Raw genomic sequence first — 20,951 nt, forward strand, 5'->3', positions numbered from 1 at the left:
GCAAGTGCCATCGAAGACTTCTCACAACTCTCACAATATAGTTTTTACCCTGTCGGTAATATACATATTGTTCAGTCCCCGTGCTTTTGGTGGTCGCCAGAGACCCAAAACCTAGAAAAGTTTCGCTCAAGAGTGCTAATTTTTTTTTGCTGAGAAATGATTTGAAAAACACGAAAAAGAGTATTTAAAAAAAGATGGTCTAGAAAATTAAATAAATATATTTTTATTAAAATTAAATTTAAGATGTTTAATAAAGAAGTTTTTTTTTCTTCAAAATAGGCAGTTGTTTTACACTTGCACCCACTTCTGAAATGAAAGTGACGAAACAGCAGAACTTGGATCAGGCGAGTGCACAGAGTCCGCGCTCCAGCGGCCACGCAGGACAAGCAGCGGTCGGCGCGAGGCATACCGGCCTCTACGTCACGCCACGAGCTCCGGCGGCGCAGTGGAGCCACGCTACCTCCCCGCGGCGGCGATCACGGCGCCGAGGCAGCTCGCGCAGAGAACCAGCAGCGACTGCTGAAGACTGGCCGCCAGGTCTGGAACACCACCAGCCTGCATCACTCTCTTCCCGACAAGATACAAGCGGTTAAACACTGTTATAATTAGGGACACCTGATTTCTCGCGAATACATTTCGTGTCAAGGTATTTCACAAAATACTGTAGCTTTTCTCCTGTGGTTATTGGCTGAGGTCGGTGAGAGGTGTCGTCCCGCTCTTGACGGGGCCAATGAGAATGTGGTCACCGTACTGCTGCACCCTCACAATTTGCCAAGACTCTTAGTAAAAAGCTAAAGTATTTTGTGAAATACCTTGACACGAAATGTATTCGCGAAATACATGTGTCCCTAGGTATAATACATCGATAAATATGAAAAAAAGATAAATAAAACAATCATACATATAATTTAACACGTTTTAGTAATAGAATATCAGGGAAAATTATAATTATTAATACAGGGCAGTATTCAGTTTAAATTTCATACACAATAAGCTGCAAACTTATTAAACATTCAATTTCAAAGTGATTATTTAAATTAACAAACAAATTTCATCAATCGAATTTAATTAGTACAATTATTTATATTTAAACTGTAAAAATTATTATTTTGTTTACTAATTTGCATAAACAAAAAAAAAAGTTGGAGAACCCACTAGTTGAGCAAATCCCGAAATAGAAACAATATAAATTTGCCAACTTACTAATAAATTAAAAAAAAAAAAAGCAAAGGAAACCCAAATAGGGGAAAAAAAAAGAAAAAAATCATGAAAATCTTACAAGAAGTCAATATTCGTAAAGTATTCAAATGTGCACACATTTGGAAATATATACTATGAAAAAAAAGACTATTAAAAGGGTAAGAAACAGTTTTGTGAATAAAGTATCACTGTAGACTCGGTAAAGAAATACACACGAGACAATATAGATGAAATAAGGGCAGTGTTAAAGCAACAAGTGACGTGGACAGGGCGGGCACTCACTGAGGCCGGCAGGCGCCGTGGGCCCCATGACGGGCGCCAGCTGGGGCGAGTCCTCGCACAGCTCCACCTCCTCCGTGCGGCGGTACAGCGTGAACAGCGTGGCCAGGCAGCGCAGCTTCAACCGACCCTCGCGGAACACCCCGCTCGAGGCCTCCAGCTCCAGGCTGGCGCTCGTCCACTCCAGCTCGTCCGCGTGCTGGTGCACCACCTTGCGGATCACCACCTGCTTCGAGCCGAACACCTGCGCACACCGCCACACTCTCTCCTGCTGCTCCTGCTTCGAGCCGAGCACCTGCGCACACCGCCACACTCTCTCCTGCTGCTCCTGCTTCGAGCCCAACACCTGCGCACACCGCCACACTCTCTCCTGCTGCTCCTGCTTCGAGCCGAGCACCTGCGCACACCGCCACACTCTCTCCTGCTGCTCCTGCTTCGAGCACAACACCTGCGCACACCGCCACACTCTCTCCTGCTGCTCCTGCTTCGAGCCGAGCACCTGCGCACACCGCCACACTCTCTCCTGCTGCTCCTGCTTCGAGCCGAGCACCTGCGCACACCGCCACACTCTCTCCTGCTGCTCCTACTTCGAGCCGAACACCTGCGCACACCACCACACTCTCTCCTGCTGCTCCTACTTCGAGCCGAACACCTGCGCACACCACCACACTCTCTCCTGCTGCTCCTACTTCGAGCCGAACACCTGCGCACACCACCACACTCTCTCCTGCCGCTCCTGCTTCGAGCCGAGCACCTGCGCACACCGCCACACTCTCTCCTGCTGCTCCTGCTTCGAGCCGAGCACCTGCGCACACCGCCACACTCTCTCCTGCTGCTCCTGCTTCGAGCCGAGCACCTGCGCACACCGCCACACTCTCTCCTGCTGCTCCTACTTCGAGCCGAACACCTGCGCACACCGCCACACTCTCTCCTGCTGCTCCTACTTCGAGCCGAACACCTGCGCACACCGCCACACTCTCTCCTGCCGCTCCTGCTTCGAGCACAACACCTGCGCACACCGCCACACTCTCTCCTGCTGCTCCTGCTTCGAGCACAACACCTGCGCACACCGCCACACTCTCTCCTGCTGCTCCTGCTTCGAGCCGAACACCTGCGCACACCGCCACACTCTCTCCTGCTGCTCCTGCTTCGAGCCGAACACCTGCGCACACCGCCACACTCTCTCCTGCTGCTCCTGCTTCGAGCCGAACACCTGCGCACACCGCCACACTCTCTCCTGATGCTCCTGCTTCGAGCCGAACACCTGCGCACACCGCTACACTCTCTCCTGCCGCTCCTGCTTCGAGCCGAACACCTGCGCACACCGCGACACTCTCTCCTGCCGCTCCTGCTTCGAGCCGAACACCTGCGCACACCGCCACACTCTCTCCTGCTACTCCTGCTTCTAGCCCAACTCCTGCGCACACCGCCACACTCTCTCCTGCTGCTCCTGCTTCGAGCCCAACACCTGCGCACACCGCCACACTCTCTCCTGCTGCTCCTGCTTCGAGCCCAACACCTGCGCACACCGCCACACTCTCTCCTGCTGCTCCTGCTTCGAGCCCAACATCTGCGCACACCGCCACACTCTCTCCTGCTGCTCCTGCTTCGAGCCGAGCACCTGCGCACACCGCCACACTCTCTCCTGCTGCTCCTGCTTCGAGCCCAACACCTGCGCACACCGCCACACTCTCTCCTGCTGCTCCTGCTTCGAGCCCAACACCTGCGCACACCGCCACACTCTCTCCCGCTGCTCCTGCTTCGAGCCGAACACCTGCGCACACCGCGACACTCTCTCCTGCCGCTCCTGCTTCGAGCCGAACACCTGCGCACACCGCCACACTCTCTCCTGCTGCTCCTGCTTCGAGCCCAACACCTGCGCACACCGCCACACTCTCTCCTGCTGCTCCTGCTTCGAGCCCAACACCTGCGCACACCGCCACACTCTCTCCTGCTGCTCCTGCTTCGAGCCCAACACCTGCGCACACCGCCACACTCTCTCCTGCTGCTCCTGCTTCGAGCCCAACACCTGCGCACACCGCCACACTCTCTCCTGCTGCTCCTGCTTCGAGCCGAGCACCTGCGCTCACCGCCACACTCTCTCCTGCCGCTCCTGCTTCGAGCCGAGCACCTGCGCTCACCGCCACACTCTCTCCTGCTGCTCCTGCTTCGAGCCCAACACCTGCGCACACCGCTACACTCTCTCCTGCTGCTCCTGCTTCGAGCCGAACACCTGCGCACACCGCCACACTCTCTCCTGCTGCTCCTGCTTCGAGCCCAACACCTGCGCACACCGCCACACTCTCTCCTGCTGCTCCTGCTTCGAGCCCAACACCTGCGCACACCGCCTCTCTCTCTACTGCTGCTCCTGCTTCCTGCCGAACACCTGCGCTCACCGCCACACTCTCTCCTGCTGCTCCTGCTTCGAGCCCAACACCTGCGCACACCGCCACACTCTCTCCTGCTGCTCCTGCTTCGAGCCCAACACCTGCGCACACCGCCACACTCTCTCCTGCTGCTCCTGCTTCGAGCCGAGCACCTGCGCTCACCGCCACACTCTCTCCTGCCGCTCCTGCTTCGAGCCGAGCACCTGCGCACACCGCCACACTCTCTCCTGCTGCTCCTGCTTCGAGCCGAGCACCTGCGCACACCGCCACACTCTCTCCTGCTGCTCCTGCTTCGAGCCGAACACCTGCGCACACCGCCACACTCTCTCCTGCTGCTCCTGCTTCGAGCCCAACACCTGCGCACACCGCCACACTCTCTCCTGCTGCTCCTGCTTCGAGCCCAACACCTGCGCACACCGCCACACTCTCTCCTGCTGCTCCTGCTTCGAGCCGAACACCTGCGCACACCGCCACACTCTCTCCTGCTGCTCCTGCTTCGAGCCCAACACCTGCGCACACCGCCACACTCTCTCCTGCTGCTCCTGCTTCGAGCCCAACACCTGCGCACACCGCCACACTCTCTCCTGCTGCTCCTGCTTCGAGCCGAGCACCTGCGCACACCGCCACACTCTCTCCTGCTGCTCCTGCTTCGAGCCGAGCACCTGCGCACACCGCCACACTCTCTCCTGCTGCTCCTGCTTCGAGCCGAACACCTGCGCACACCGCCACACTCTCTCCTGCCGCTCCTGCTTCGAGCCGAGCACCTGCGCTCACCGCCACACTCTCTCCTGCTGCTCCTGCTTCGAGCCCAACACCTGCGCACACCGCCACACTCTCTCCTGCTGCTCCTGCTTCGAGCCGAACACCTGCGCACACCGCCACAGCCAGGTGCAGCCACATTCTCTCTTACTGCATATACTTAAAGCCGAACATCTTCGCCTATGGCTACAGTCAGATTATACTACATTATATGCTACTGCAACCTGCATAAAGTTGAACATGTGTGACTATGGCCACAGCCAGGTGTAACTTCACTATCTTTTGCTGCTCTTGCTTCGAGCCGAAGATTTGTGCATAAAGTCACAGTTGTTTGTAACTACTATCACTTCTACTGTACCTGCTTCCAGCGAAACACATGAGTTTAGAGTCTCGACTAGTTGTAACTGCATTGTCACCGAATGACTCTAGTTCGATTCGAACATCTGCACGTAGCACTCCATACAGATGTAGTTAATTTCCCTGCCTTCTGGAACTCCTTTCTGTTGCAACTGTTTCCAGTAGATTAATTTCTCACATTACCATAGTCCACTGTCATGATACTCCAACCTGCTGCACTCTCTTCAAGTAAAATAACTGGATACAGCGTCACAGTCAGCTACCTCTACACCTACTCTTAATGAACCAGCTTCTAGTAGAATAATTGCACTCATGGCTACAAACGTTTGCACGAACGTTTCCAAAAATATTTATACAACAGTAATACGTTTTCTAGACTTCCTGTTCACATACCATTTGCAAATGCCACTAAAATCTACTTTGATCATATTAATTCATTTGTTTATGATAAATTACTATATTACCCTCAAGTACCAACATGAGTAGATTTTTAAATGGATGTTCAATTAATTTTATTCGGAAAGTTTTTAGCTTTCACAAAACTGAAAAAAAGTAATGTTTAGTGCTTATTATTAAAACATTTCGATAACTTGGTTTGCTTGAAAGTATACATATCGAAAATTGTTTAACGAAATAATTATGTAGTGTTCCGAAAGTTGCAGTACGTTTAAGTAATTATCTAATTATGTGTTTTTATTGAGTGTTTGGGAAAACCATATATGAACGTATAACCGTAATAACCGAACTGGGATTTGAAACTGTGCACTCTTAAGGAAAAAAGTCTCACGTTTTATTGCGTCGTTTTACTCTGCCCTACGTTGTATGAAAAATCTGTGTAGATGATTCGACCTGGATTGTTGCTCCTACGATCTGAAAGATAACCGCAGTTAGGTCTGACAACCCCTGCGATCACCCTCCAGGCATGTCACTGTCCGTGTGCTTCGCAGGTGACAGTCACAATTGTCACCTCACCTTACCGCTTCCCTTCCGAGCCGCTCCAGATGCTCCAGGGCTGAAATCAATAGTGTTGCCTAAAAAACCACGGCTGTAACCAGCAGCACTCGGCTGGATTGTCTCTCCCACAAAGTCAAATACAACAGCGTCGGTATCCTGTGTTTCCCTGCACTCGTGAACAAATGGCTACATTTACCTGCATAACAGCTTCAAGAGCGAACATTCATGTCGCTCTGCGCTTTGCACAGCTGGTTTAGTGAAATGGAATAAAATATTGGCACCTGATTAAATTCTTACGCATTTTGGAAGGGTCTTAAAACATAAGCGTGTTTTTAAGTTAACATACGATAATCAAACCTTGCCTTGTGCAAACTCATTCAAACTATTTTATGCATAGTTTAATCAAGAACAAATATTCGTTTGTTTTGAAATGAGTTATTTTATTTGAGCTTTATTGGATAATTAAATTTAATTTTTCTAGTATTCAGCTCTAAAAGAGATAATTTTTTTTTCAAATACGTGTTTTTAAAATACTTAAACATGTTGTAGAAATGTTGTAGGCGCGCCTTTGCAAACTCATGGTCGAACTAATCTCCGTAGCGGAAGTTGTGTGATGCTAATTGAGTTAACATTTATTGACAGACAAGAATGTAACATGGTTTTAAGTCCTTAACGAGAACACGTCATCCAGCCTGAAATTCTCTTGTCTGATTTGAACTGTCAGGCTGAGCGATGCTTGGTTGAACGACGCAAGGCTGCATGAATAAAACGACATTCACACAGGGAATATTGCAGCGAATTAATACAATTTCTTGGACCTTCGCCACTGCAGTTTTGCACTTTTCATCATGCAAAATACACAATACACAAACCCACAGAAAACAAGCCCAAATCAGCCGATGCCAAACAGATAAACGCAACGATAACACAACGATGACAACACAGACGAACACCTTCAAAGTTAAATATCTGCCAGAACAATAATCCCGTGGGCGGAAATAAGTCATGAAAGTGTAATAACAGCACAGATGAACACAGTGGGACGAAAACGTCCAGATAGTTTAAAGAATAATGGTGAATGCAGATGGACGTACAAACTGGCCAAACAGTGCAAAAATGCAAATGAAAATGTATTAAATCATAATCCTCCACAGCATGGAGGGAAGCCTTCATTTCACAGACGAGAGAGCCACACCCGAAGTTCCCCGAAGTTCATGCTAGTTTTTTTTTTTCCGTTCCATCTCATTGTATAAACCGGTTCGGCATTAAATTTTGCGGTCGATTAGGATAAGTTAGCTACATTATAAATACTTTAAAACATCGTGGATGGTTGGTTATATTAGGTAAGTATAACTACATAAAAACTATTGTTAAAATCATTTTATGGTTGCTTAGCAAATAACTTTTTAATATGTAGCTATCCAGGGCTAGGAAACAGTTGACATGATTTCACAGTATCTTTAATGCAGCTATCCTAACCAAATCAACCGTCCACAATGTTTTAAAGTATTTATAACGTAGCCAACCTAACCTTTCACAATGAACCAAAAAAAAACCGAAGATGCACGATCGGACGTTTGGCTGTCTCGTCTGTGAAAAGAAGGTTTCCCCTGCACGGATCACTATAACCTGGAACATGGCAGTGGTCGGGGCTGATCACGTGACGCGGCCCTCTGAAGGACGTGACGTCACACGTGGTCTCGAGGCGAGGGTACGAACCCCCGTCCGCCCCTCTTCACCCCTGCAAGTTCTTGAGTCGCTTTAATCAGCGCGCCAGGGAGTTAACGAAGCAGTCGGGAAGCTTACCCCTCCCATCTCCCACCCCCCAACATCCTCCTCTGCCGTCATACAACCGCTCTTAATAAGCCACTCTGCCGGCCAGGACCGTGTTAAGCTACGTCGGTTTTTGCTAGAGGACGCGTTTAATAGCCACGTTTAAACCGCGTTTGTCGCTGGTGACTCTCTGAAAAGTAATGGAATATATAATAACACATTTGAATCATTTACACATGCACTGGCTATTAGAGGCCAGTTTACAAAGGCGTTTAAAAAAAATTGCAAACGAAGATTTTTTGACGTGACAACGTCTGATAAATACATGAACGCCTGATGCACGCACGAAAAAGTGTCCCGTAAAGCACATTGTCCCACTACGGATGTGTCCCGTTACGCTCATTGTACGCATGCGCCGTATCTCTCTTCCACTCGATTGGAACAACAATCGAAATTGACTTTTCAATCATGATTTCGTCGTTTTAACTATTAATATTATATAATTTAACAATCGTCCACCGATTTTCAGCACAATCGGTACGGTTATTTAAAAGAAATGTTGAATTTTCAAATACGTTTTTAACGAACAATGGTGTTTTAAAGTTACACATAATAATTCAAATTACACCCGGGATATTTTGCACAATGTTTTAAAAAATATTGTAACATTATAAATAAGTTTGGTGTATTTGGGATGCATATTTGTTATAAAATCGTATTATAAAAACGAAATAATATTCCCCTACGGTGCTGTTATCTACGGTGACGGACGCGAACCGAACGAATCGTGCTCTCTATCAGCTGCCGCGGGAACCAGGCACTCGTTAATACATATTTTCCTTTGTTTATCGCGATGGGCGTTATTTTTAATGAATTATAAATAACATTTCGTGCCCGGGGCCACAATTGCATATCATTTTGAGCACTGGAAGACATAAAAACGTAAAATATTCTCGACGAATTTTAATCTGTGGTTTTTATTGCTTATTACAACAACAATTTCGGCAATAAACGTTAATTATTCTTGCATTTTAAAAATCTGATTAATAGTATAATTTAAAGTATATATTATTTTATTATTAAAAAAAGTAGCATCTGTCGGTGAGTGCAGTAATAATAGGTCATGTTAGATATTTGATTACAGTTTATTTATATGAAAACTTGTTCATAATTATATTTAAACGAAAAGTTAATGTGGTTTTCATTGTTTATTACAACAACAATTTCGGCAATAAAGGTTAATTATTCTTGTATTTTAAAAATCTGATTACGAGTATAATTTCAAGTATTTATTCTTTTATTATTAAAATAAAAATGATTCAATTTTATTCATAAAAGTATGCAATAATTTCATTAATGTTTTGTTATGACGTCACGTTAAACTATCGTCCGTAAACCAACTTTACAGACTACCAATTTTTTTGACATATACATCTTCAGGCACTGGGATACTGTCCAAAATATTCCCATGTTTATCACAACTCCGTTAATAAACACTTTCTAACCTACCTGATATCACAGTTTGTGGTAACTACAAAGTATGTGGTAACTAGATTAGTAAACATCCTGATAAATGGTTTGTGGCGATGAAAATAATTTCGCACTGACTCACGGGACTAAAAAAAATAAGTCAAACATTACGTTAGTCAGTATGAAATATTTTGTAGTCGCAACCAAAAATATGGACGAATAGTGGTTTCATCAAATATTTTATAATTTAATAAAATTAATTTATGTTATTTGGGTGATTGGATGCAATATATTTGGGACTTGGTTTATTGAAAAAAAAAAAAAACCCGTTCATTCCCAGGAAATATATTAAAAAAGGTTCCACAAAGGGAGTTAGCAGAGAACCCGTAGTTCGCTGACTGTTGTGGAAATGTCTAGGATAAAAGTCCGCCATTAACGAGTTATAAATAATAATTATGTTTGCGCAAAAATTTATAGCAATCATTGATGAGTTAATAACCTGGGCCAGGAATTACGTTGGATCGGAAAAGCAACACTCATTACTTACTTTCCCCTTGTATGAAAATGTATTCGATATGTCTGCATTTTCATGATGACGTGTTTCCAATTAATGTTAACGGCTACGTGAGTAATGCACGGATTAAAACATTAAATAATCCATTGCCCCATGGACATCAGAGTTTAATATAGTAATCTGAACAAAATAATTTTACAACTATACCGGAGCTGTCACGTCACATCAGTCAAACACATATTATACCCCTCCCTCGCCATAGTTACCTACCAGCCCACTTAATGGTCGCCTGATCTCCACACAAAGCAAAAGTGGGAGGAAATCATGCTGGAATTATTTTCAGGAATTTGCAATTCAATTGGAGTCCATAATACTATGGCATTTTTTTAATATTTCCCTTTTCAAATTTATTTGCCGGTGGCGTTAATCGAAATGAAATATTGAAAATGTAGATTAATGAAACGGGATGTTTGTAAAAGAGTGGCCAGTGTATCGCGAAGGGGGGGGGGGGGGAGTTTAATAAATGCGATTGGCGTCTCACTTTTCCGAACGACGAGAAAAGAGTTTTTGTTATGGTTGACACTTTTGATACGCGTGATCAATGACTTTGATGGTTTTATCAGAATACACAGATTTAACCAACTTTAATTGCAATTACTAGCCTCTGATAATAATTACTCTCTAACGATGCCCTTTATTAGTGCATTTTTTACCTTCCTCATTCGTAAGCTATTTTGCTGTAATTTTGGTGTACAGTTTTTTATCCTTATATTTGGCATTGCAGAGTTCTTTTACGTTGTTAAATCTGCTATTAGTTTAAACTTCAGTCTTAAACTGATTATTCAACGCGGGAGTCCTCAAATGGTATATAGTAGCTACATTTATCCGCGAATTTAGACTTTAACAAGTGTTCAATTCTTAGTTCTATGCTTTGTCGGCAAAAATATTTAATCATAAATTGGTCTCAGCTCTATAGTATTAATATTTTGGCATAACTGTATTTTTTGTTGCATTTAGACTTTTTATTTAATTTGTTTGAAGATATTAAATAATATTACCATCTGTGCAATGGAAGTAGCGTAATAGTGTGAGAAGTAAATGGGTTTTAAAAAAAAGAATGAATGAAAGAATGAATTAGAACCACGCAAGCTTTGGAAAAGTGTAAATGTTTCAGTACCAAACCGCAATAAACTTGTCTGCAGGTTGTATGTCACTTGGAGGGGGACCGACAGAAGAGGAAAAGAAGGAGGGATATATTTTCTCGATACAATTTGCGGGGGCAGAAAGAAAGGGGATTTACGTGCGAAGTGAGCAGTCGAGGAGCCGGGAAACAATCCGCTCCCTGAATCTGCCCGGGGCGCCGGCCCGCAGCGAGTTATTACTAAACATGCAGCGGCAACGAGAAAAACAACTGCTCCTTCCGGCCTGCAGATGAAAAGAAACACCCCCACCCCCTTTCCCAACCCTCCCCAAGGAGAACAGAGGGCTAAGAAACTAGAGGGTGATGAAGTTGTGCAGATGTTTCTTCAGAATGTAACATCTCAGAGCCTAACAAAATAAAGACATTATAAATGATACCATGTTATTGTCCAAGGAATGATTTAAATAAAATATATCCTTCTTACTCTGGTCTTCAAAAAACGAGAATCGCAAATAATTAAAAAATATACGTACCTACATGAAAATGGTGCTAAATATGTACAGCAGCAGTTTGTGTTTATCGATCAGTTGAATTGCCCCACTCTAGACTACATCAATGGTAAAACAACTGCACATCCTAGAGGCTAATTTCAAACCTATGTTTTTCACTACAACCATTTTTTTATGCCCGCTCCCTTTTTTTGGGCATCTTACAAGTACCGTTCGTGTGAAGTGTGTGAAGATAGTTCGATGTATAGACTACTGATATCCTAGTGGTGTCAACCACACCCCTCCGGCTACTTAAGGGTTGTTAAGCACCTGTCACACGAGGCAGCACTGTGAAGGCTTGCTTGCAGCGAAGCCTCACATCACTCGCAATGTCCATCCCCCAAGGAGTCTGTATTAACATTGGCTGTCTGTAGAAACTCTTCACTGCACCAAAAAAACTTCATCTCTCCCCCCTCCCCCAAATAAACTTTACGAGATACAAAGAACGAAAGAAAATATAACAAACGATAACTTAAATTATGGAAGGAGGGTGTTGGAGATTATGGTATTTGGCTGGAGGCGGGAACACAAACAGAAGTTTTCTATGTAACTTGTTTCTTTTTCCGGTTTATTCTCGCACGACGCTGAATTCACTGAAACATTTATAAAGTTTTATTTTTCTGTTTCATTGGATCACCGGGATAAAAAGGATAAAAGAGAGCACAAAAGGAAAGCTGATGAGAACCCAAACCTAATATTCTGCCGTATTCGTTCGTCTTTCGTGACGAGCGTGGAAAAGGCGATAGCAGATTAGAAATACGGAAGGCTCTAGGGAATTATCTGAAAGGATGGACTGGTGTATTTAAGGGCGCTCATTCAAGTGAAATGTAAGTTTGCGGATAAAGGAAGGGCCATAATAAAATTCAATAAGCTTATCTCTAAAATTATTTCCCATCAGTGTTAAACTAAGACGAGCTTTATCTAATAGAGAATTTTTCATACATTCAGAACCTGTAAATAATATATTTTTTATACTTTTGCGATCTCATAAATTGGAGCCAAACCAAAAATATCACTAAAAAAATTGTTTGATCAAAAATAACCCTGAAAACAGAGTTAACATTAAGTTAGATTTTGTAGGAAAGTATATTAATGACTTAACAAAATGTGGTTATCGAATGAGATTGAAATCGCGATATTCATTTTGAAAATTGCAACACATTTTTTCCAAAACAATTTTCCGCTGAAGATAGTATTTATTACAGTTTTTTGTTCTTATAGAGTGCATTAATATTCTTCTATTAGTTTAAAATAAAACATAACTACTTTTAGAAAACTTTTATTTAATTCTGGGAGAACGATTTAACTATATCCAAAGTCTTGTTCGAGTTAAATGTGAACGTATTTTTAAAGAATGGCTAGTTGGTATGGGACGAAAACACTATAAACCTGAAACGGCTACAGTTTATTCTCATTAATGGAAGTGTTTTGTGGCCTTGTCCTGTGAACGAGGCTGCTAAAAAATTGCTTGATTAACTGTACACCCTTCTGCAAGCGCTGGCTGCGTAGCGGCGTGGCGCTACATCGCTCCCAGTCGTTGTACCTGTTGAAAGGGGAAGATTTGTTACCCCGAGGGTTGATGAGTTACTGCGAGTTTCCCTTATCCCGCCCCTCTGCGCCACAGAGCATTGTTGCTTGCTCGCCCCGAGACGATCACAACTGCTCTTTTGAACGTTGCCACAAACCGGTGTCAAATTATTCTTACTGATTGGGGTGAAAAGACAACAAATAGCACTTATATACGTTTTATATGCAAAAATACCTTTCATAAGTGATTTATAAAACATGTCTTGATGTCGGCTACAAAACTGTTTTTTTTTTTTTACTTCAGTGAATACTTTATATCACACGAAACAAAGTTTGCTGAAAGAAAGCCATAAAGTAAATACTGGAGTTAGTTCAACTTTGCTAAAAAAAATTGACAATGAAACAGTGAGAATAAATATCGAAGTAACTAACTACAGCTTTGTTAGAACAAATCATAGTGACTTTGTGAACATGCATGAGTGAATCGAATGTACTAAAATAAATAATTTAAAAAAAACTTTTCTTATTGAACATGAAAATAGATTTTTTATCAACTCAACTATGAACCAGGTCATTAAGACTTGCTTTTGATTATATAAGAATCATGCTCATGAGTTCTGAGACCGAACATTTGTCAGAGCTCTCGTGCACACCCTACTCGAGGCGAGTGCAGCGGGCGAAGAAAGAGACGGGAGCTGACCTGCTGGCCGTTGATGAACCAGGTGAGGTTGGCGGCCGGGTAGGAGGGCCGAGAGCTGCAGTTGGCTCGCAGCCTCTCCCCCAGCGAGTACTTGAGCTTGCCCACCTCCAGCACCGGGTTCTCGTCGGGGAACTCTGCACACGACACACCGCCACGTGGCAGGTCACACACGGCCACACCCACACCCACCCGGCCAGCCGCCCACTCCCGGCCTACCTGTGACTATCATGAGGGCGGAGCGGATCTCCGTGTGGAAGGACGGCGCGTCGGCAGTCACCTCGCACTTGTAGAAGCCCGTCTGGTTCCTCTTCAGGCCCCACAAGGTCACCTCGCGGGCGTTGGACAGGTTGATCTGCAACACCAGCACCGTTGCCTCGTCACACCCAGCACGTGGCTGACACAACTGAGCTCATGTAGGAGTCCTGGTTCCTCTTCAGGCCCCACAAGGTCACCTCGCGGGCGTTGGACAGGTTGATCTGCAACACCAGCACCATCGCCTCGTCACACCCAGCACGTGGCTGACACAACTGAGCTCATGTAGGAGTCCTGGTTCCTCTTCAGGCCCCACAAGGTCACCTCGCGGGCGTTGGACAGGTTGATCTGCAACACCAGCACCATCGCCTCGTCACACCCAGCACGTGGCTGACACAACTGAGCTCATGTAGGAGTCCTGGTTCCTCTTCAGGCCCCACAAGGTCACCTCGCGGGCGTTGGTCAGGTTGATCTGCAACACCAGCACCATCGCCTCGTCACACCCAGCACGTGGCTGACACAACTGAGCTCATGTAGGAGTCCTGGTTCCTCTTCAGGCCCCACAAGGTCACCTCGCGGGCGTTGGACAGGTTGATCTGCAACACCAGCACCATTGTCTCGTCACACCCAGCACGTGGCTGACACAACTGAGCTCATGTAGGAGTCCTGGTTCCTCTTCAGGCCCCACAAGGTCACCTCGCGGGCGTTGGACAGGTTGATCTGCAACACCAGCACCATCGCCTAGTCACGCCCAGCACGTGGCTGAAGCAACTGAGCTCATGTAGGAGTCCTGGTTCCTCTTCAGGCCCCACAAGGTCACCTCGCGGGCGTTGGACAGGTTGATCTGCAACACCAGCACCATCGCCTAGTCACGCCCAGCACGTGGCTGAAGCAACTGAGCTCATGTAGGAGTCCTGGTTCCTCTTCAGGCCCCACAAGGTCACCTCGCGGGCGTTGGACAGGTTGATCTGCAACACCAGCACCATCGCCTAGTCACGCCCAGCACGTGGCTGAAGCAACTGAGCTCATGTAGGAGTCCTGGTTCCTCTTCAGGCCCCACAAGGTCACCTCGCGGGCGTTGGACAGGTTTATCTGCAACACCAGCACCATCGCCTCGTCACACCCAGCACGTGGCTGACACAACTGAGCTCATGTAGGAGTCCTGGTTCCTCTTCAGGCCCCACAAGGTCACCTCGCGGGCGTTGGACAGGTTGATCTGCAACACCAGCACCATCGCCTAGTCACGCCCAGCACATGGCTGAAGCAACTGAGCTCATGTAGGAGTCCTGGTTCCTCTTCAGGCCCCACAAGGTCACCTCGCGGGCGTTGGACAGGTTGATCTGCAACACCAGCACCATCGCCTCGTCACACCCAGCACGTGGCTGACACAACTGAGCTCATGTAGGAGTCCTGGTTCCTCTTCAGGCCCCACAAGGTCACCTCGCGGGCGTTGGACAGGTTCATCTGCAACACCAGCACCATCGCCTCGTCACACCCATCATGTGGCTGAAACAACTGAGCTCATGTAGGAGTCCTGGTTCCTCTTCAGACCCCACAAGGTCACCTCGCGGGCGTTGGACAGGGTGATCTGCAACACCAGCACCATCGTCTCGTCACACCCAGCACGTGGCTGACACAACTGAGCTCATGTAGGAGTACTGGTTCCTCTTCAGACACCACAAGGTCACCTCGCGGGCGTTGGACAGGGTGATCTGCAACACCACGATTCCTGGCACATAAAAGTCTGCTTAGAATTAGAAGATTACAAAATAAATTATACTAACCTCACAATCATTCTCAATCTAAATAAATTACGTTTTAATAACTGAAAGTTAATGTCATTATTGATAAAGAAATGATGTAAGAATTTGTTAAGTAATGTTGTCAGATTATGTAAGGTTGTGATGTGATACGGATATTTAGGCTTCCCATTCACTTCGTTTTGCTGCCTTATTTTAATAAGCAATTCGTGAAAAAGGCCCTCACATACGATCAGTCCAGATCCCAGTTTGGACTGATCAGACTGAACTGACAGTTTGGACTGAATTGAAGCCTTTCGCATACAGACTTGTTGTTGCTGTCACTGAAGAATGAATCGTTTCATCGTAAAATATGGACGAAACTTTGCTTGATGTAATTTCAATTGCAATTTAATTTGAAAAAGAGATGAGAAAAAATACCAATTAGCCAAAGAGCATAAACAAAGATGTTTGCCATGCCACTCAGCTGATGAAAGGATGGCCTGATTGGTAGGAATGTTAGTTTGGACTGACGGGATGCAGTTCCCACGCTCGGCAGTTTCGGACTGAGTTTTCGCGAGCCCACAGTCCGATTTGACGGGAAGCCACCAGTTCTTGAGTCAATAGGTTCCGACATATCGGTCCACCGTCCTTGCACACACGCCACAGTTCCGACTGTGGGGGTCTTCGCGGCTGTGCGCGCCGTCCAAGGCAGCACTGCACTGCCCACTGAGTTTGAAGACACGGAGACTCGCCAACCAACTGCCGTCGCCGCTGGTGATGCCCATTGAGTAGAATGTCACGGGGACGCACCACAACGCCGAAATGCCAATTTGACCACAACGCCGAAATACCACAACGCCGAAATACCACAACACCGAAATACCACAACGCCGAAATGCAAAAAGACCACATCTCCCACAGCTAGAAAACTGCTGTGTACCACAACACCGAATTACCACAACGTCGAATTACATGAACGCCGAAAAATATCATTGCAGGACTGCCACAAAGGTTAGGTTAGGTTAGACTAGGTTAGGTTGGACTGGGTTTGGTTAGGTACGGTTAGGTTTGATTGTGGTATTTCGGCGTTAAGGTACATTTAAGAAACACACACAAATTCATTCAGATGTTATTTCGGCGTTGTGGTACACAGCAGTTTTATAGCTGTCGGCGTTGTGGTCAATTTTGACATTCGGCGTTGTGGTATTTCGGCGTTGCGGTACACAGCAGTTTTCTAGTTGTCGGCGTTGTGGTCAATTTTGACATTCGGCGTTGTGGTATTTCGGCGTGGTGGTAACGACCCGAATGTCACCACTCCACAGTACCAGGCTGCTTGCTAAGTCTCTGATCACCCTGAACGGTTGGTTGCACTAAAAAGTTCCCTGAAAAATTTACCTTCACTGAGGTCACTGAGTTCAAGTTTTTTGTGATCGCAGTCACATTTTTCGTTTTGCTTGTCAGTCGTCCATCATTCTCTGTATTTAACCTTGCTTGTTTTTCATTGTGTGGTTACTTATATGGTTTCCATTTACTCGGTTTTGAGTTTAAAGCTGAGACCTTGAATTTGTGTTGTTCTTTCTGAAATATGTATTATAAAATATTTTTTTTTAATTGCAAAATTTATGGTTGTAGGATTATAATTTTTGAGTAAATTTTATGATGGAAAATTGTAATACTTTGTACATGTAAAGATATATTTTAAAGGTTCCTCCTTAATATTATTTTATTTCTGAATAAATTATTTTTACGGCCTTGTTAACATTATAAAATTTTTTATATAGTTTAAAAACTAAAGTAGGTATTTGTCAATCTGACGATTTAGGTTTGTAATATCATAGTATTAAAAATATATATTGAAAATAAATATTAATTTATTTTGCATTATTTAAAATAATTTTATATCCGGATTTTTAGACATTTTTGTGACCTTTAAAAATTACCACGCAAAGATTTACAGGTGGGCGTGGCCCGATATTTTCGTTGGTGGAATATTAGTTTGGAAAGATTGTGTTAAAATTATTTTCTATACCACGACAGAGGATAAACATTAGGTGACTGAACACGCAACGTTTTTGCATCTCTACCAATATTTTTTTTTCCTATAAAATCTTATACCAGGTACCTTGAAACAAATATGGTAATTTATCTACATTAATTTTGAACAAGAGTTGGAGTTTAATGCAGTTAATATTTTGAAAAAGAAATAATTTCAACATCAGTTGTTAATAATATCAATTATTAATATTTAACTTTAAAGTTAGAATGATTTAAAATTAATTTATGTTCAAATAAATTTATAATCGTGTGTTCACCAAGTCATTATATCCCGTACTCGGTTATTCCAAACCACTGTCTACCAGAAGACTTGGTGACCCAGGTGTCGGTTGCGAGGGTAACCCACACCCCTGGAGTGTTGTTTTTAAAGAAACTATGGCGCGGTTGATTTACGCTTTCATGCAATATGCATGCGACGAATGGCCCTGAAAAAACTCGGGCTACCAGACACGATATTCATCAGACGATATTTATTTTAGGTTCGTCTCTTGGAGAGTTACTGCATAATGTTGCGTAAAATGTTTTTTTTTTGCTTACATTCCATTTTCTCCTGTAGTCTTTTATTTTACTTACTGAATCAAACGTAAATATGGCATAATGCACCATAACAGACACCGTATATTTAATTTGACCACAAAGAAGGTTTTTTTTTGATACAAGAACAAATTGAAAAATGCAGTGAATGACTGTGGCAAAAAAATTGATGGTAGTAAAATTATCAAGCAAAGTAATAAACAAATATTAGTAGTGCTGTTTTGTCAATTGTCTCGAGCTGAATAATACTTAAGTCGCGAGCCACTTACAGTCTTTTCAAACAGCGTAAATTGCTAACAGCAACCTCATTTAATTTGAATGCCTATCATTACTTTACAAAAATGGGTGAAATTACCTAAAGTTTAAAACTGTTATAATAAACCTTTATAACATAAATTATCAAATTGATTTTCCACTCAAGCAGCGCTTTATATTCGGGAGACTCCAGAACATATGTGCAAGTCGAACATTTGGAAACTGAGTTAGCCACATATTTCATTGATAAGTTCTAACTGTAAGTGATATGGCAAACACAAACGTACAAAATTCTTGACTTACACCACTATAACACAGAGGAAAACTCTGCAAACGAAATCAGATTCAAACAATTTAATTTTGCAGCACCTCTGTTGCTCGAACCACTAAGAAAATCCGCCCCTTTTAAGTGTTCATTAATCCAGTTTTTTCTTTTCCTACACGGCAAGAATATAGCAGAACAGTTACATTTGTGACTGTTATAGGTTTTAAAACAAAAAAATTGGTTGTCCGTAAAGTCGGTTTACGGACGAAAGTTTAACGTGAAAACGTCATAACAAAACATTGATGAAATGATTGCATACTTTTATGAATAAAATTGAATCATTTTTAATGAATTATTACTATTTTGTATGGATACAAAGAAGGAGTGAAATGAAATATACAATTTAATCGATAAATTTACTTTTATTTGCACTCATTAATTCAAATATGTTTATTACTTTAACGAAGAGATTATTTTAACTATAACTTTTATACATGTTTGTTGTTTAACTTCTTCCAATCTGTGTTATTCTGTTAAGGATAGGACGATGATAGGAAAAGTAGGAAACGAATGGGAGTGTTTCAAGTTTAATGTGTCTCGAAAAAGTCAAATCGATGGTTGTTCCAATCGAGTGGAAGAGAGATAGATGGGGCGCAAGCGTACAATGAGAGTAACGGGACACAGCGTAACGGGATACTTTTTCATGCGTGCAGCCGGCGTTCATCGATTTATTAGACGTCACGTCAAAAACTATATTCGGTATAACAAGGCCATATATGTAGTACAATAAATATTCACCTGAGATGAGAGATGTCCTTAATACATTTTAAATTTGTAAAACAGAAATCAGAATAATACAGCCACATGTTGACATGCGGCTTTATTATTCGTACAGCTGAGGGTGGGTTTGAATACACCATGGCCATATTTTTACTTTTGTCATAGAAACAGTGCCGACATTATGCACTTCCTGATTGCTGAGGCTAAGAATAAACTTTCAATTATTCACTCTGCTGTAAAATTTAGTTTTTTTGAGATGTGGCCCTATTATTCTCGGTGTGCGATATAACCTCGGTAACAAGCGAATACATATGATCTCATGTTGCAAATAAACTTATAAAACGAAACGAAACTCGGGACACCAAATTAAACGCATAGTTCATAAAAATTAAAAGTTCGATAAAATTACGAAAAGTATTCATTTTATGGGAAAAACTGTAAAAACAAATATAACAGTGACTTAAAAAAATACATATAATCTACTATCCAGGAAAGTTGTGTTTAGACAAACATGGCATCAAATATATTTATCTTTTTATTGTTCTCTAAAGCATAACGTGGCGCTATATTTCAGGCATTTTTCAAACTAATAGTTTCAGTCCAATATATCCTGGGTTAAGGCTTGATTTTTGAAAAGGAATTTTACCATAATACTGCCCATCTTGTTAAAATTAATTAAAAAGTTATTACTATTATTTTTTACACAATTTAGACGCTATTCTTCTATGTCATTACTAAAATATTAACTTGAAACATTTCGAAATACATATTATAAAATTAAGTAAATGGTTTATATGTCGTATTTTTCAAACGACTGAATTCCGTTTGTAAACAATTCCTACGAACAAACCTTAATTTTATTGAGTTGATTCAGCTATATTATATTATAATATTATTAAAAAAGTCAAACAAATTCCAGTGATGAGATTTGAACCACGCCCCTTGAGGTTACCATGCGCGCACCCTACCACTGTGGTAATTTTTAAACATGTTTTTAAAATATTTGACTGGCCAATGATTTTCATCACAAGCCAGCAAAACATTCCCCTATACATTTTTTATTTTTTCCCCTTATAGTTTCACAATTTCGTGTGGCGGTTTCATTGACTTAGACAAATTAATGACAAATGTAAATATTACAAATTTACACCCATGACTTACCCGGAACTCGAACCCAGAACCCCTCCCACCGTAAGTCAGTGTGCATCCGACTACGCTAACAGTTAGACTTACTAAGCCGCTTGGGAATTTAGAAGAACATGTATCACATTCCTTAAAGTGGAAGTTTTATTAGGTATTTCAATACTTATGATTACTTTTTGACGTGACAACGTCTAATAAATCGATGAACGCCGGCTGCACGCATGAAAAAGTATCCCGTTACGCTGTGTCCCGTTACGCTCATTGTACACTTGCGCCGCTCCACTCGATTGGAACAACCATCGATTTGAATTTTTCG

General features: G+C 43.3%; 1 protein-coding gene and 1 long non-coding RNA gene across 2 annotated transcripts in view; both read right to left on the minus strand.

Moving 5' to 3' along the window:
* Window positions 1-1,655: 1,655 nt before the first annotated feature.
* Window positions 1,656-13,911, minus strand: LOC134531385 (uncharacterized). Its single transcript, XR_010074981.1, has 3 exons — window positions 13,826-13,911; window positions 13,610-13,743; window positions 1,656-1,723 (listed from the first exon to the last, which is right to left on the minus strand). It is a non-coding gene; the product is annotated as an uncharacterized LOC134531385 (long non-coding RNA).
* A 1,191-nt stretch (window positions 13,912-15,102) lies between these two features.
* The window catches only part of LOC134530008 (uncharacterized), a 311,306-nt gene continuing 305,457 nt past the window's right edge, over window positions 15,103-20,951 (minus strand). The window contains exon 3 of the mRNA XM_063364534.1: window positions 15,103-15,201. Within this exon, the coding sequence (XP_063220604.1) occupies window positions 15,103-15,201 (99 nt within the window). The remainder of the gene's footprint in view (window positions 15,202-20,951) is intronic.

Source organism: Bacillus rossius, chromosome 3 (genome assembly GCF_032445375.1).
Source record: "Bacillus rossius redtenbacheri isolate Brsri chromosome 3, Brsri_v3, whole genome shotgun sequence".
Lineage (NCBI taxonomy): Eukaryota > Metazoa > Arthropoda > Insecta > Phasmatodea > Bacillidae > Bacillus > Bacillus rossius.